At 38.3% G+C, this 18,624-nt stretch overlaps 1 protein-coding gene across 1 annotated transcript in view; it reads right to left on the reverse strand.

Annotated features, from left to right (window-relative positions):
• Positions 1-3,651: 3,651 nt before the first annotated feature.
• LOC119251478 (cilia- and flagella-associated protein 206-like) overlaps positions 3,652-18,624 on the reverse strand; it is a 16,438-nt gene continuing 1,465 nt past the window's right edge. Inside the window, exons 2-7 of the mRNA XM_054698157.1 lie at positions 17,843-17,987; positions 15,550-15,748; positions 13,810-13,950; positions 11,018-11,211; positions 6,767-6,910; positions 3,652-4,127 (exon numbers count right to left, since the gene is read on the reverse strand). Coding sequence (XP_054554132.1) covers positions 3,897-4,127; positions 6,767-6,910; positions 11,018-11,211; positions 13,810-13,950; positions 15,550-15,748; positions 17,843-17,987 — 1,054 coding nt within the window. The 3' untranslated portion in view covers positions 3,652-3,896. The remainder of the gene's footprint in view (positions 4,128-6,766; positions 6,911-11,017; positions 11,212-13,809; positions 13,951-15,549; positions 15,749-17,842; positions 17,988-18,624) is intronic.

Genomic DNA, 18,624 nt, shown 5'->3' on the forward strand with positions numbered 1-18,624 from the left:
CCTGATTCCAAAAACAACAGTGACTGTTTAAGCCATTTATTTAAAGCCTACATTCATTCTGACCTATAGTTATTATTGTCATCAACTTTGAAAGCTGCAAAGTGATTATAAGGGAATATATACTGTATTTGTGAGAAGAACTGAGCCTACACAGAAGAGAAATTGAATACATTTAGATATTTGTAAAACATAAGGGGTTAGTATGGAATACCATTTCAAACTCAAATAATACATAATGCTTTTAAGCACTGTTTTCTCTTTTTTCAGCTTAACATTAGATGAAAATATTTCTGCACTCCATAAATTTTTCACTATGAAATTTCAATCAGTAACTTCGGTTCTTTGAGGCTAAAGCAAAAGTCCATGCTATGTATTCACTGTAAATTTTGTTGAGTATTACAGTCATGTCCAATACTAATAACGATAAGTGTAGCTCAACTGTGTTGGTGAGTTGGCACAGTGGCACATCTACATTGTCTTTCTACTTTTAAGTTCCCATTAGCTCTTGCATCATTTGTTTCTGTGTGTGAACTGCCTCAAAAAAAAAAAAAAAAAAAAAAAAACTTTAAGCTCGAGAAGTTAATTTTTTTCCCCAGTTGTATTTTACTATATTTTAGAGGGGATGGACATTACTTATAATACTTGAGCACTGAGAGTTTAAGGAAGTTTCCGATAAATCCTTTGTGAATAGCAGGACGCTATCGCAAACTGCAATTGTTAGGATTATGCATTTCTAATGGTCACAACATGCCCAAGCACATAAAACATGTTTGGCAATAAGCCTAAATCTGTAATTTGTTGCAACTATTTCAGATAATGATTTGACTTCACTAGTATTTGTTTCGTTCAACATTAATCTTGCTATCCCCATTCTATGTTAATTTTCAAAACAATTCTATGTTGACTTCAATTCCTGTGGTGCAACACAAAGACTCTTCGAGTGGGACTTACATGACATGGGAGACTACATAAGAAAAGCATATGCAACTAAAGACAATGCCCCTGAGCAGGACTTGAATGATACACGTGGAATCTTCAACCAGGAAAATACTTTGGCACCCATGCAAAACGATATCCTGTAAACATCTGTTCAATATTTATTCAGAGAAGTCAAAGTGCTCTATGAGGGCAGGGAGTCGTGGCAGGGTGGAAAAAGAATATGGGTGTGTCCCAACCAACCTTTCCAAGGTACTGCTCTATTATCCAGAAATTCAGGTCCGGTCCTAACTCACACAGCCCACTCAGCACAACAGAAGCGCTGCGGGGTTGATCAGGTTCACCCTCAAGAAACGGCAATTAGTCACCAAAGGCAATTATTACTTAACTGCCGGCACCTTCCACCCAAAATATCAGCGTTCCTTCCAACCACAAACAACACTGTCCTCGGAAGGAACTCCCGGCGACTGCTTTCTCCCTCTCCTTAGGGTTTCTGAGCAGTTTTCACGCCCCAGTGATGTTTTGAGTGGCGCTTCTACCGCCCGGCCGCGGCTTCGGCTCTGCCCCTGGAGGGGCCCTTCCGCCTCCGGGCATCCGCGGCGCGGGAGGCGCAGGGGACCCCGGCCGCCGCGACCCCGCAGCCGCGACCCCGCCGGAGCGAGCACTGTCCAGCCTCCAGCCCGGGGAGCCACCGCTCGGGGCGCGCCGCAGCCTGGGCCTGCGTGAAGTGGGTTCCCTCCCACCCCGGCTCCTCCGGCGGGCGCGGTCGGGGCTGGGGCCGGCGCGCGCGGCGGTCCGCGGCGGGAGGCAGGGCGGGGGGCGGGGGCGGCGGGGAGGGGGTGTTGCGCGACCCGGCGGCGGGGTCGGGACGGCCGGCGGCTCCACACCAACTCCGCCTCGGCCTGGCCCCGGGGCGCGGGACGCCGAGGCGCTCGGCCGCCGCCGAGGGAGGACAAGCGCGGACACGCGCTGCCGCCGGCCTGCCGCCGCCCCCCGCGGGCTCCCGGGACCTTGCAGGCCCCTGCCTCACCTTTTGGGGCGGCCATCGCGTCCGGACAGCTCGGCGCGGAACTGACGCGCGCTCCCGCCGCGCGCCGCGCGCAGGACACCCGGGCCCGCCTCCTGCGGTCATAGAGACGAGCGCTGGCGGCCTAGAGCGCCCACCCGCCGCCCGCCCGCCCTCCGGCTTCCGCGCTTCGAGTAGGTTCAGGAATCCCCGCGACGCCTTAAAATGGGAAGAACCCGCAGGGACGGCTGGCCCGCACCGCCCAACCCGTGCTAGCAAGAGCGTGAAACTCTGTTGCCAGGCGTTATTCTGTGACCTGCAACTCCCACCTAGCGAGCGAAGCTGAGACTAGGGAGCCCAACCGGCCTTCTGGGAAATGTAGTCTTCACCATGGTGTTCGGCGGCAAATGAAATCAGATTTAGTGATTCAGAGCTGTTGTAGATGGCCCTAAAACTGCTAAAGCAACAGAAATTACTTTTTAAAACTTTAAGACCTACCTTTTTCTCATCTTCCACTGTCACCTCTGTGCTGGAGGTAAAAACCAAAAATAATAAAGGAGGTTGCAAATTCAAATATGGTAAATTAAAAGAGTTTATTTTATAATAAATTATTAAAAGTGATAAGGTCCAAAGTATACTATACTAAAGCATTAAACATAAAAAAAGGCAAATTCAGACACCTAGACATAGTTGTTTCCATGACAGTTTAAAGCATATTATTTTCATTCTGCTAAGAAAAAACCCAAAAACCAAATTGCTATGTTATTATTTTAAAACTAGTATTCACTATGGATATTACTACAGACAAGCCAAAAGAACGTTGCATTTTATAACTAAGGAAAAAATACAAAAAGACAATGTTAAATTCAGTGTTAAACACATACTTTGCTTTTTCCTTCCCTTTCCTAAAATATTATGTCCCCCCTTCATTAAATTTCATATTTGCCCCTTCGCACCATCCATGACCACATGTCCTAATTATTGTCAGGGATTCCCTGACTCCCAAACCCCTCTCCCACAATCAATCTTCTGTTCAAGAAGAATCTACAGTGATTTTCTAATGTCTTAACAACATATTTTTATGGCCGCCTTGCAAAAGCTACTAACTCTAACTTATCCACCTTTATTTATCCACCTTCACTTCCTACCACTTCCCAAAAGTAATCTCCCTTTCTCTGGCTCTTTTCCAATGATTTTGCTGCTGAACTCCTTATCAACTCCTACCCTGACTACCAAAATAAAAACTCTGCCGCTTAGTTTGCCCTTCATTCATTCAAGACACTATATAAATGCCAAGAATTTAAAAATGATTAAAACAGTTCAAATCCTAAGAAAATCACAATCTAACAGGGAGAATAGACAAATGCATGTACATCTGTTTACTTTAAGTGCATTAAGAGTATGAGTAAATTCCAGTGAAAACCCAAAGGAAGAAACAACTAACTCTCTCAAAGGTGATACGGAAATTTTCACTGAAAAGATAAAATCTGATCAAATTTAGGACCAACAGAATTTGATAAGATTCCAGGTGACAGAATGAAAAAAGCAAGAGTAGAAAATAGTGGTATTTAAAGGCCATGACATATATGAAGAGTTGTTCATACTAAGTTTTAAAATTTTAATGTTTAACGTTACATGATTTTTAAAATAAATAAACTTCTAGTCATAATAATCTTTATTAATACCTAAATGGCATCATAATTTCAGGATTATTGCTAACAAACTTTTTTAACAAACAAATGATGGACTCTTACTTTACAATTTTAATGAAATGAAACGCAATACAGAAAACAACTTTTAATGTTTCATAGCAGATTGACAGTGAATGTAAATGAGAATCGAAAGAACATTCATACATCAATGAATGTGCCAGTCCCACAAAATTAACTTATTTTCATGGATGGAAATTTTTTTTTCAATATTTACCATTGTTCATATTTTTAACATATGGTCTCTAGGTTTCATCAACAGCTCTGGTTAAGTTCACCTTGACCCCGAAGGTGGTTTTAGTCTGTCCCCCACGGAGACCAGCTAAGTAAATCTGGGGTCTGGGTACTCGGGTACTGCCTTCTCTCATAGATTGAGTACCAACATTCTTTAATGGGTACACCTGTGAATAATTTTCTCTTCTCATGTGACTAAGATCAGTTTGTACCGAATGAGTCACTTTCTGACGCAAATTGGCCTAAGTAGAAAGAGAATATATAGAAGTTTATTTTTATAGAGGTAACACTGGTTTACAACACTGTAAAAGTTTCAGGTGGATAGCTTCAGAGCTGGACTATATATGCCACACCACACCCACTACCAAAGGTCTAGATGCTAAATCCACCACCATCCAATCAAACCCCTCTATCTGATCCATCTGTCCCCACACCTTTCCCCTCTGATAACTTCCATTTTGTGTCCGAATCTGAGTTTGTTTTGCTTTGGCAACATTTCTTTTACTCCTTTGATTTATTTCACCTAACATAATCCCCTCAAGTGCCATCCTATTTTTTTTTTTTTTAAGACCAAAGAGCTTCTACCAGACAGGGTAGAAGCAAGGGAAATAATGTGGTTAGTGGGTGTAAGGTAAGGAAAAATGTCAGGCTTTTCTGCCCTCCTGTCATCAAGATAGATAATGGATCCTTGCGGTCCTGAATGCATGCCTGATAGCGGGCACCTGGAATAGGGTGTGGCATAGGTAGATGGGATTCACCTGGGCTGAGACTGGGCTTTTAAGGGCAGCGTCACGGGGACGCCAGTAGAAGCCAAGAACGAACGAAAGCAGAGAGAGAAGCAAGAGAAGCAGAAACTGAGAGAAGGCCGGAGAGCCAAGATAGAATGAAGACTTGCTGGGGGCTGGGAGGACTGCCAGCCTCCAGGCCCCCCAGAATCCTTACCTGCTGTGTACCGAGTAAATCCCAATAAAAAGGCCTGCAAAAAGCCACTGAGGGCTCTAGGACTCTGACTTCTCCTTTTCTGCTGGATCAGAAAACCTACTCAGTGTCATTCCTGCCTCCTACAGTGGGACAACCATGAGAGACTAAGAGACAAAGGCTAGACAAATATGACAACAGGACTCTGACCCACAGCCTCTGTAGCAACCAGCCCAGGACAGTCAGGATTTGATAAGCTTCCTCACCTTCTGGCTGCCCCATGGTCTATCGTCCCACATTTCCCTGCTCCTCTACCCATCCACCCCCGCCCCAATTCCAATTCAGGGCCAACTAGAGAAATCTATCAACCAGTTAGCCAGTTTCCAGTGCCCCATGTCAACAACCTCTAATTAGAGAATATCTGAATCCTTCCCTTATTCACTACAAGACTTTCCCGCTCCTCTGCCTGTCTCTGAATCTCTGCCAAATCCAAGTGATTGTGGCCTACTCCCTTGGCAGAGCAAGCTTTGAACAAAGAGTCTTTATTCTCATTTGGAGAGGCTTCAGTGATTTCAGTTAAAGAGATGGGTAAAATGTACTAAGAAAAGGCTACAAAGATAGATAGATAGATAGATAGATAGATAGATAGATAGATAGATAGATAGATAGATAGATAGATAGATAGATGAGGTCATTTCCCTTATACTATAAATATTCTGCTATTCAAAATAACAAGATACTATAAAAAAATGGTGAATAGGGAGAATTCCACTGAGGCAGTCAAGGATGAGAATTTCAAAGAGGATTTAAGGGTAAGTACTACTGTGATTAATGTGAATGAGAATCAGAAGGATGCAACTGCCTAGTGTCTAGAGAGAACATGTTGGTGATAAAGAGGGCTGAGGACAGCTTCACAGCACTGCGCTCAACCCGCTGCGCCACCGGGGAGGCCCAAGAGGGAACAGTATTTGTGATATAACAGAGGTAACATTCTACTCCTCAAAAAAATAAAAAACACCTGAAAGAAAAGGGTATATATACTTTAAGTCATTACAGGAAGTTGAGAGTACTTTAAATATTAGTATCTTATAGATTAATACAGTAAGCTAAAACTACTATAGATACAAAATATTAAAAATATATAGATCAGGGCCCCCTTGGTGGTGGGAAGGGTTAAGCTGTGAAGCTGTCCACAGCCTCTGCAGTACAAGTTCAATCTGCCGGCCAGGGAGATATCCACATGGCAAAGCAGACCTCTCCTGTCTCGCCACTGCTCCCCTCAGCAGTGTATTTTAGTCAGTCTGCCCTTTCTGTTCCCTGCTCTGTTTCTGGTGAATCCTCTCACCCCCCACACCTCTGGCCTGTACCCCAGTTCTTGTATGCATAAATAAATCTTTAAAAATATATATACAGATCAAAGAAGAGACACTATCATTGTTATAGTTATTACATGACATAATTTAAGATTAGTTTCATGGTTCTGTGTTCTATATATGCTTAAAATTAGAAGATAATCTTATAATGTAAAGCTGGCAATTATAAACTATGCTAATTATTTTTATATTAGCAAAAAACTCCATGCACAACTCATAAATAATTCAGCTCTATGAAAAACAGCCTTGGGCCTCCCCCGTGGCGCAGCTGCTGAGCGCTGGGTTGCGAAGCTGCCCGCAGCCTCTGCAGCGCCGGTTCGATCCCTGGCTGCTCCCCGGCCACCAGAGGAGGGTCCCGCATGGCGCGCAGACCTCTCCTGCCGCCCGCTGCTCCCCTCAGCAGTGTACTTCGGTCCTTCTGCCTGCTCTGCTCCCCGCTCTGGCTGAATTCTCTCACCCTCCCGCGCTTCTGACTGTACCCAGTGCTTGTATAAATAAATAAAAATAAATCTTTAAAAAAAAAAAAAAAGAAAAAGAAAAACAGCCTTAACATTCCCCAACTTATAATTATAGAAAATATTGTTACAAACCAGTTTTATAGCTTTTCTTCTCAATTCCCATTCATTCCACTCATATGATCTTACAATCGTTGGTGGCAATATGTGTGTATCCGTCTGTGTATTACTTTCACACATTGTAATTGGTTTTATATATTGTTTGTCAACATCTTTCATCTAAAGAAATGGAGTTTTATAATTAACATTTAGGAAAATATTAGCTATAGGTAACTCAAAATATTTAGCTAAATCTTGCAAATAATTAAAAAAACAAGAATTGTTGAACATGGAATATGTGTATAAATGCCAGCAGAGAAAAGTAATTATTTTCTTGTGCATTATGGCTTTGTGCCTGACTTTTTAAACTTAATGAGAAAGTGTATTTTTGAAGGGGTAAACCTAACATTACTCATGCTCAAGTCAAATGCTCCTCTCCAATTTTAACAATTAAAAGCATATTTAGGGCCTCCCCGGTGGCGCAGCTGTTGAGCGCTGGGTTGCGAAGCTGCCCGCAGCCTCTGCAGCGCCGGTTCGATCCCTGGCTGCTCCCGGCCACCGGAGGTGGGTCCCACATGGCGCGCAGACCTCTCCTGCCGCCCGCTGCTCCCCTCAGCAGTGTACTTCGGTCCTTCTGCCTGCTCTGCTCCCCGCTCTGGCTCTAGTGAATTCTCTCACCCTCCCACGCTTCTGAATGTACCCAGTGCTTGTATAAATAAATAATAAATCTTTAAAAAATAATAAAAAATAAAAAAATAAAAGCATAATTAATACCTTGTTGGAATGGAAAGTTTAAAATAGCTATTAAGCATTAAGTGAAAATCACATCTGTTTAAAGTACTGAAGCATCCTTAGGATATATCTTAAATTATGTATACATAGCTTGATTACGATCTAATTTTTTTTGTTTTTATTTTTTATTTTTTTTAGTTGAATATGTTCATTTTCTGCTGGGTCACCCAGCAGAAGGTTCACTATTTAAATAGTAAGTATTCAGTAATTCCAGTTCAAACAAGGTTTGATTATGCTGGCTATGAAGTTGCTGGAGTATAGATATTCAAAGGTTAAGGAACTCAGCTCATAGCAAAGAAAGAGAGATCAACTCCTTTCCCCAAATCAATCAATAGATCAGGTATAGCCAAGATTCTATACAGAAAAAGGGGTGGGAAAATTTACCATATATCAAGACTTATTATAAGGTTATAGTGAGATATAGAGCTTTTTTTTTTTTAAATATGGAATAACCTGACAGAATAGAGTTTTTTTTTAAAAAAAAAAAAACAGTCTGTCACATAAGATGCTGTAGATCAACAGGGAAAAGAGCACTGAACAAATGGTCTGGGACAATTCACTATCACCCAATCAAATGGAATCAAACGGAAAAATTACACTGAGCATAGGATATTTCACCTCCCACCAGATATAAAAAACAAATTCAGTTGGATTAAAGACTAGTGGGGCATAAAGTAAAAAGCATTAAGTAAAAATCACATCTGTTTAAAGTATTGAAGCATTCTTAGGATATATCTTTTAAAAAAATTGTTTTTCAAAAACAAAACAGAAAATATTTTTATGGCCTAAGAATATGTGAGGCTTTCTTAAACCATAAAATGGTTCAAGGCACAAATAAACAGGAGTGACAAATTATACACTAAAACGAACACCTTTTGCTCATCAAAAAGGTACCACAAAAAAAAAGAAGAAAAAAATGAATGGTACATGAATGGTAACAATTTCACAAATAAGTGCCAAGAGAAAGCAAAAAGAGTAAGGCTGAAGAGAGTACACAGCAAGCTCTGAGATATAGTAATGTTTGTTTTCTTGTTATAAACCATGGATACAGTATTTAGTATTTTTATACAATCGTACATTTTCTAAATATCTTGGCCTGTATAAATAATTTTACTGTTAAAAGTTACAGTTCTATTATTTATTAAAATGAGTAGGACATATTTCCCCCATGTATCTTTTTGTTTGTTTGTTTTTCCCCCATGTATCTTTATTAGCCTTTTAATTTTAGATTTTAAATTTATCTTTCATACTGTTTTAGAAGTAGGCAAAGGATAAAATATACTAAAACAATTAATTTAATCAGATCATGATTACTGAAACTATTAATGGCAAAAAAAAAGCATGTGATACTTTTATGGATGGAAACACCCAACCTAAAATACGTAAATCTCCATTAAAAATATTTTGTTATTTTTTAAAAAATATTTTCTTATTTTTAATGCAATTCCTATTAAAATCCCAGAAAGATCTGGGAGGGGGTGGAATTTGGCAAAGTTATTAAGAAATTTACGTAAGGATATAAAGATCCATGAGACATAAGATAATTTTGAAAAAAATAAAAGGCAGAGAAGAGGACTTGTTGTATGAGATGATAAAATATATTACAAAGCAGTAGTAACTAAAGCAATATAGGGTCATCCTAGAGTTAACAAAAATACCAGTGGAACAGAATTGAGAACCTACAAACAAATTCATTTCATATAAGAATTAATTGCCAATACAGTAAAGGTGGCAGCATGTGTAGTGGGAAAGTCAAACATTATAGTAGATAATATCAGGAAACTAGGCACACTAAATGAAGAATACTACTACTACATTAGGAAAATCAAAAGCAGAACTCTTTATTTTCTCCAAATGGACTAAAGACCTATATGTGAAAAACAGAACAGAAGAAAATGAAAACTAATAACTTTAGGATAGAGAAGGATTTCCAAAATAAGACCTCAGAAAGCACAATCTTTAAAGGAAAAAAGTAATAGATATGACTACATTAAAATTAAGGGTGTGTTATTCAATGAAGGTTTCAGACAAAGCTATAAGAAAGGAGGCAGGCTGGGAAACAGCATTTGAACTTTTATAACTGGCAATGGATTAATACTTAGAAGACAGAGATCTCCTGTAAATCAGCAAGTTAAAGACAGAAAGAGTAGTACAGAGAAAGAAATCCAGGAAAGGTATGAACAGTTGACACCTGAATGGGTGACATATATACAAGGAAATGAAGAAAAGCAAAGTGTAACAGATACAAGAAGAGATGATGAAGTTCACTATCAGAAAGATGTACAGCAAAACAAATAGCCATCCTATTGGCAAAAAAAAAATGGTATATCCACATAATAGCCAAGTACTAGCAGGTACTAGCAGGATTACTGGTAAGTGACAAAACCCCAGAAACTAGAGTTAAAATTGGTCCAGTAATTTTGAGAGCAATTATCTCAGTTCAGTCAAAGGTTGAAGTTCTATTATCTGATCCACATACTGAAGGATTCTGAACAGACCAAAGTCTCCACAACGGGAGAAACTTTTACTCTTCTGGAGAATTGCCTCAACCAAAAGGAAGCAGGAGTGTCAGATGAACACATTGGTAGCAAGAGCTAGAGCACCAACTGAGCTGTCCAAGGTTCTGATGCCACAACTGTTTGCACCCTCACCCCATCCAACCACTGAGTCCATAGCTTGTTCCCAGAGTTTCTGCCCAAGTGCTGATTACCCCGTGTTTCACTTGTCACTAGCCTGACCATCCTCTTGCCAGCTGCTTGATGACTTATCCAAACCAACCTGTTTCACAGTCATAATGATCATGAAAATAACAAATAATAAACATTTTAAACCATATATTTTTAGGTTTTTATTTTAGTGAGTTAAAAAGAGAGGAACTGAATGAGAAAGAAGAGATACTAAGTAATTAAAAGGTGAACAATAAAAATGAAAGACTAGAGGAGAAACTGAGAATATTCAGCATTAGAATGAGAGCTCCACACCAGGTAAGGATTTTTGTTCATTGCTAAATCCCCTGTGCCAAGAATAGTACCTAGCACACAGTAAGAGACTCAGTAAATATCTGCTGAATAAATTAACAAAAAGGCACCTGTATACAAAGAAACATACCTTCCAATCCATTTTGCAGTCTTCCAGATTAGTGTAACTTAAACCTGTTAAGTTATTGTACAATTCACTATAAAGTAAATTATTGCCTATGTTATTTGTGCTGAGGACCTGCAATTTTAGATAAGGAAATACTGTCGATTAATTTATCTGTCCAAATGCAGTCTTTGTCTTTCAGATTTTTCCAGTCTTAATTCATCATGGGATTCATTATCTTTTTTTCAGTACCCTATGTGGATTTTATTCATGGCTATTTTCAGATAACCTATAAAAGTCTTCATCTGACCTCTTCTCTGCCTGGACTTGAGAACCATTCCACAACAAAATAAAATTTTTTAATGAATTATACTTTTGAATATCACAAATTTTTAAAATACTAGCCCTGCTTACCTGGGAATATGGTATGAGAGTTTCAAACTGTTGATGAAGTTCCAGTAACTGAATCAATTCTGCATTTTTTTTCGCCTTTTCTCTAACTAAATCAATATACTTTTCAGGATTTTCTGCAAATAAATATGCAGCATCTCTCGTATTGAAAGTGTAATACTGTTCTTTATATTTCAAAATTCCAATTGCTGGATTTCCTGAAAATTAGGAAAAGGAGTGATTTGGGCATGCAGTATTAAGTGATTTTTATATTCATAGTATACCACAGAACTTTTCTCTATACACTCCATTTTTAATCTATTACGTAGGTGTTTATTTTGCTACAAAGCTATAACTAGTAATTTTAAATTATATGTGAAATTACTTTGTGAAAGGACTATTAAGTTAAATGTTCTTATTTTGAAGGATAATTTTATTTAAAAAAATATTTCACTATTCAGATGTCAGATGTTTAAAAATCTTTTATGAGAAGTTATCTTTAGTTATCTGTCAGGTTTTTCAAAATGTCCTTGAACTTGCTTTAACGTTTAATGTCTGGAAGGAAGGGAAGGCTGATATTTTTAATTGGACAATCAGTGAAGGCTGAATAAAATGAAGGAGAATGACATGTAGCTATATGGGGACAGAGCTTGCCCAAGAGAAGGAAATAGCTAGCACAAAGGCTGTGAGGTAAAAATTGGCTTGGAATGTTAAAGAATAGAAAGGAGGGCAGTGGGGCTGAAGTACTGAGCAAAGGAAAAGATGGTAAGCAATCAAATCAGTGAAGCCATCTGAAAAAGGATCTGACTGCAAGCCACAGTGTCACCTTGAGCTCTAAGCCATGAGGTCTGTGGTCCCAACTGGAAGGAAAGAAATCCTACAGAATTGCTCTGATGTAGTGCAGGTTGCTGCTGCCCAGAAAAACATTGTAGTAAGTAGACATAATGTAGTAAAGGGAAATAAAGTAATCAGGACTAGCAAAATTAGAGAGGATTTTGAAAAACCCATAGTTGCAAAGTCTTTCTACTTCTCTCTTTCTTCCTCTTTCTTAGAATCAGAGTTGGCAGAATTTGGAAGGGAATAAACAGACATCTTATTTGGTCTTTCTATTTTTCCTGATGCAAAAACTGAGGTGCACAAAGGCATGACATTTGCTGAAGATAACCACAGTTCACAATGGTATAACTGGAACTAGAAACCAGGTTCTCCATAATCCTAGCCCATAGACTTTGCAAGCATGTCAGTGACCTCTGCCACTAACCAGCTTCATATTTTTCTCTGTGTGTGGCTCTCCTGGCACCTCTTCTGATTTGTAAAGAAAAGAGGAAGAACAGAAAAGAAAAACAGGGCCTCCCCTGGTGGTGCAGCGGTTGAGCGCTGGGCTATGAAGCTGCCCGCAGCCTCTGCTGTGCCGGTTCGATCCCCGGCCACCAGGTGAGAGTCCCACATGGCGCGCAGACCTCTCCTGCAGAACCCGCTGCTCCCCTCAGCAGTGTACTTCATCAGTCTGCCTGCTCTGCTCCCCACTCTGGCTCTGGTGAATTCGCTCACCCTCCCGCACTTCTGACTGTACCCAGTGCTTGTATAAATAAATAAATAAATAAACAAACAAATAAATAAATAAAAAGAAAGAAAGAAAAGAAAAACATAAAAGACAAGGAAAAGAAAGGAAAAAATCTACATTCCATCTCTTTTCACTTCCACTTGGCTCTTGTTTGCTTTCTCCCCAGTATCAATGACCATCACAGGGCCTCAGAATACTATTTTCTCAGTCCCCATGATGAACCCTTTAATTATTCCCATTCCAAAATATCTGATACCATAAAAAATGAAATCAATTTGTGCATTAGTTAGCCTGCATACACACAACCCCAACAATTCTTTGTAATGAAGAAAGTTCATACCCAATTATGAAACATTAAAAAATAAAGGGAGGGCCCCTCCCTGGTGGCACAAGGGGTTAAGCACTGTACTATGAAGCAATCTACAGCCTCTGCAGCACAAGTTCGATCCCAGCTGGCCAGGGAGAAACCACATAGCAAAGCAGACCTCTCCTGTCTCGCCCACTGCTCCCCTCAGCAGTGTATTTCAGTCAGTCTGCCTGTTCTGCTCCCCACTCTGTCTCTGGTGAATCCTCTCACCCCCCACATCTCTGGCCTATACCCCAGCTCTTGTATGCATAAATAAATAAATCTTTAAAAAAAATAAAGGGAGGAAGAGACTAGTGGTGGAAGAATCTAGCCCTAGCTGACTTCCTGTTATTCCCAACACAAGCATTTTTTTGGATAATAATTTACTTCATCATAATTTCTGAGTTACTTTTTGTTTAGGAGAAGCTTTAGTAATATCTACATCATAGAGAAATGTTACTTGACAAAATACTGGCCTTTTTCTTAGAGGGGTCTTACATAGACATCTTGATCTATGTTAATGGAATGTAACCATAAAAAGACAAAGAATATTTTTTAATAAACAAATCAGTCAATATAGTGTTGTTCTTTCAAATAACTATTTGGAAGATAATATCTTTTAGTAACACTGTGTAGCACGTCTAGACTCCCTCACGGGGCATGTTAGTCAGCCCCAATGTTATGATACTATAGCATCCATATCCACTACAGACACACACCATTACTTATCATTTATATAATATTATCTTGTTTATGACAGACTACGAGATTAGCTCCTTTCCTAGTTTGCCATCAGAGTCTACAAAGTTTTAAAGAGTGATTAATTGAAAATGGTGGTGCTCTGCAAAAAAAAAAAAAAACTAACTAAGGAAGGGAAGGAGGGACAATATTATTCCTAAGGAATACCTGGAAGGAGAAGACCATCTGTTGTAGCAAACGTGTAAGCACAAAATCCCCGATACTGAATTAACAACTTATCAAAATTTGCTGTTGTTTCAGGGAAAAGCCATTCTAGTTTTCTGAAATCCACCAGTTGTACTCTATTCTCTAAAATGAAAAAAGAGGACAGGGAAAACATTATTCAGTGAGAAGAGGAAACGACCTAATGATATGAGCAGTAAAGTTTGCTATAGATCAACTTCACTCAAGATAGGATAGCTCTTAATAACATATTAGGTGGCAAAATACTTTAACTATAATATTAGGAACTATTATTTCTTGAAACAGAGGAGAATGTTCTGAGCAGGAAGAATCAAGGAAATTTAGTAACTTAGTTGTGACAACAAGATGAATAATTTTATTCTTTGCACTTTAAAAATTCTTCCTACTGTTACCTATTTACTTTGATAAGTAAATTGGCTAATTTTTTACACAAATAAAAAATTGTATTTATAAAACATTGTTCCACCAAAATTCTTAGCTTTCTCAATCTGACCTACACTTCTGTGCCTGGCGCTATTGTAACACCACAAATGACTCTGTGGCTACAACTAGAGGTACATCTATTCCTTGGGGGAAATGAACCTCCCTGGTTGTTGTTTGTTTTTGTTTTTTTTTTTTTTTCCTAATACATCTGGAAGCCTGAATAGCTATGCAATGTGACAAGCGTAAATTAAATTCTTTCTGAAGAACATTAGGCCTCCCAATTCACTGGCGCAGTAACCTCTACTATTCTGTGGCTAAAAAGTTTTGAAATATGGTGGGAAATAACACATCTAAATCCAAGAAGTTGCAAGTAAACAGTCTTGCCAAAATGGATGAGTTGAATGTCCACTAACAAAGTGACTTTAACTTTCAACTTCATCTAGTATTTCATAGATAGGCTGTTTTAATAAAATGAATTCAGTAGGAAAACTTTGAACTGTAAGCATCTTGAATATCTTTGACTTAGATTCCAGATTTTATGTATTCAATGAAAAGAGTGGAAATTACTGCTACATTTTTATTTTCCACTTTTACAAAAATAGAATTTGAAAAGGACATTTAGAGAGCAAATAATCTAATTTCATATTCTGCAAAAGCTTCCGGTTCTAGGCAAAAACTCAACTCCCAGATTGTATTTTGGCATCTTTTCTGAATTTCCAGTTGTCTTTAACAATAGACAATACAATAAAATATATAAAAATAGAATCTGTCTTCTATTAAAAGAAGCCAAAAAAGTAAAAAGGAGTATATTGATAAAGATAGTCTTCCTATGAAAATCAGTGCATCTCTAAAAGGCACTAAAATAAGTTTGATTAATTTACAGGGATAAAATTTACTGTTTTACCAATTTCAACCTGAATCTGAGGTACATATGTGGCAAAGAGCAATCCAAACAAATGGAGCTTTATTTGCAAAAAACGAGCAAGGATTAATAGCCTTTCTACCCCATATCAACAATAAAATCACTAAGACTACAATAGAAATTGTTAACCAACACACTGATAGTAATGTTAGGACTAGATTTTGCTGGATAGAAAGAGATTCAGCTTACATATGTCTGTCTTCCCATATTTTCTACATGGAACATAAGTACTCTTATAATCAAGAAAAATGCTTAATACTTTATCAGAAAGGTATAACACTAAATGTTAATACCAAAAAGTGACTTTATTTTGGAAGTAATTTTAAGAGGCAAAGGAAATAATGGCTGATTCCCATTACCCATGTGTTCTTTCATTCTACACACATCAGTTTTCACAGTTACTCCTTCAAGAAGATCTTGCAATACTTTCTCAGGAAAGAGTAGTTCATGAGAGCCCAGAAAGGGCGCAAGGTGAGTAGTTAAATTAGTGAGGACACTAATTAAAACAGTTTCGTCCTGAAAACCAGTCCACAGATTAGAAAGTGCAATGAAGATGGGCTGAGGAAAAAAAAATATTTAAAATGTCACTGCTGAAAAAAATATAAATCATTGTACTTTTTAAAATAAATACAAATTTTACTTGTAAAAAAATTAATTCTTACGATGATAATCTCATGAGGTCAGACACAAGAATCTAGCTAGAAATTGGATTAATGAATTATGAGAAAATAAACTTGTATTTTATAATGGTAAGACTTTCACAAAGTGAATTTACTCCCAAAAAGTCAAACACATTTGATCCACTAAGAAAGATTTATGGATACTTAGGGCCTCCCCGGTGGCACAGCAGTTGAGCGCTGGTTGTGAAGCTGCCCGCAGCCTCTGCAGCGCTGGCTCGATCCCCGGCTGCTCCCCAGCCACCGGAGGAGGGTCCCACATGGCGCGCAGACCTCTCCTGCTGCCCACTGCTCCCCTCAGCAGTGTACTTCGGTCCTTCTGCCTGCTCTGCTCCCCGCTCTGGCTCTGGTGAATTCTCTCACCCTCCTGTGCTTCTGACTGTACCCAGTGCTTAAATAAATAAATAAATAAATCTTAAAAAAAAAAAAAAAAAAGAAAGATTTATGGATACTTTACCTCAAAAAATCTAGGGGAGGGCCTCCCTGGTGGCGCAGCGGGTTGAGCGCAGCGCTGTGAAGCTGTCTGCAGCCTCTGCAGTGCATGTTCCATTCCCGGCCAGATAGGGAGAAACCCACATGGCACAGCAGACCTCTCCTGCCTCGCCCACTGCTCCCCTCAGAAGTGTGTTTCACTCAGACTGCCTGTTCTGCTCCCTACTCTGTCTCTGGTAAATTCTCTCACCCTCCCATGCCTCTGACCTATACCCCAGTTCTTGTATAAATAAATAAATCTTTTTTTAAAAAAAAGTCAAGGGGAAATTATCTTCTTTTTTGGTAAATATGACTCATTATAATTAGGTTTATCTGGAGAAATCATGATTCAAATATTCTGGAGATTCTAGAGATATATAAAGTTAAATATGACTCATTATAATTAGGTTTATCTGGAGAAATCATGATTCAAATATTCTGGAGAGTCTAGAGATATATCTTAAGGCATGTGTTGTATTGAGGTGCAAATTAAAGACTTTAGATCAGTGACATAAAAATTTTTTATTCATATTAAAAGTCACTGATTTACAGAAGAAACAAATTAAAAAATTAACCAGATCTTACCTATAAGTGAAAATACTTAACATTTTGTTTCTTGCTTTTTAAAATCAAATATTGTCAGGGCCTCCCTGGTGGCCCAGGGGTTAAGTCTCAGCACTATCACTACTACGGCCCAAGTCCAATACCCGAACTAACCTACATATGGCACAGCAGACCTCTCCTGTCTCATCCGCTGCTCCCCTTAGCAGTGTATTTCAGTAGATCTGCCTGCTCTACTCCCCTGTCTCTGGTAAATCCTCTCACCACCAGCACCTGCAGCCTACATCCCAGTTCTTCTATGCAAAAATAAATAAAATCTTTAATAAATAAATAAAACCAAATATTAGGAATGATTATAGAAAACTATCAAAGATATAGCATTTTATATGCTGTATAAATTACCACATGTGCATCTTACACCTCCCTGGGGTTACCAGATCTGCCCCTAAGATAATGCATACAATCAGAAAGTTGGTATAAGTATAGGTCTAGTAAACAAAATGGTTATTTCCCTTTCCAGAAAGGTCACAAATTTTATCATCTCTTCATTAGAGGTGGCAATTTCTAACCAGCTACTCTGGACACATTTTCAACACTGTATTATGGATTATTTTTGTTGCCACAGCCAATATTTATATTAAGGTAATTATAATACATATCTACATTTCCTTTAATAGCAATTGCCTTTGAAGGGAATCCTCTCACCTAACTTATACTATTACTACAAAACAACCATAAAGAATAGGCCCAATTATATAAAACCAGTATTATATTTTTAGTAACTATAACTGTAGTTACTTTATATTTTACTTTACTTTTTATTTATATTTACTTTATATTTATTTTTAGTAAATATATAACTATAATTACTTTTATCTAGTTTTATAAGATTCAAAAATACATTCACCCTTAAAGAAGGTCAAAGTTGATGGTAAATACTTACAAAGACTTGTGATGTTGGGACAGCACTCTTAGATTTAACCGTCATTTTTAATTGCTCCAGTTGGGCTCCCAACTGCTTTACCATCATTTCCACTTCTTGAGCACAAGTAATTATATCTGACTGAAGAAAACATTCAAATTCAGATTTTTATAATTTCACTATAAAATCATCTGTATTTTAAGCCCTGAATGTTCTCCATATCTCTAAAGGTAAGCTCAGTGAGAACAGAAACCCCATCTCAGGGACATTCCCAATATCAGAAGAGCACTTGTATACAGATGGTGCTCAAGAAATATTTACTGAGTAGATGAAGCTCTTAAAACACAAGAGCTTTCAAATGTATACAAATGGTCTTTTATATTCAGCAGATTACATTCCTGAGAAGTAGATCCTGACACAGCTGTGATAACTTGTTATTTCCACCATTCCTCAAAGATGAATTCCTCAGAAAACTATTTTGATAGCAACATTTAATAAAATTATATTCAAGGAGAGGGATATCTTCAAATCACAGCATTAAAAGCAATGCAATCTATTTCTAATACAGCAATGAAATCTGGAAATAAGGTAGTGAAAAGATGAATTTGAAAAATTGCTAGTATTTATTCTTATTATGTGATAAGCACTATTAAATTTTTAAAAGTATAACTGCAAATAAGAAAACCAAGATAAATAAAAGTAAATTGGTCAAGAATTACAACTAGGAAAACACATAATCAGGGTTCTATACCAGAGTCTGAGTCCAGAACCCAGTTCTTACCCACTTTTACTGCACTGCCAGA

The sequence above is a fragment of the Talpa occidentalis genome, unplaced genomic scaffold (genome assembly GCF_014898055.3).
Source record: "Talpa occidentalis isolate TD23 unplaced genomic scaffold, MPIMG_talOcc4v2.1 talOcc4.2, whole genome shotgun sequence".
Lineage (NCBI taxonomy): Eukaryota > Metazoa > Chordata > Mammalia > Eulipotyphla > Talpidae > Talpa > Talpa occidentalis.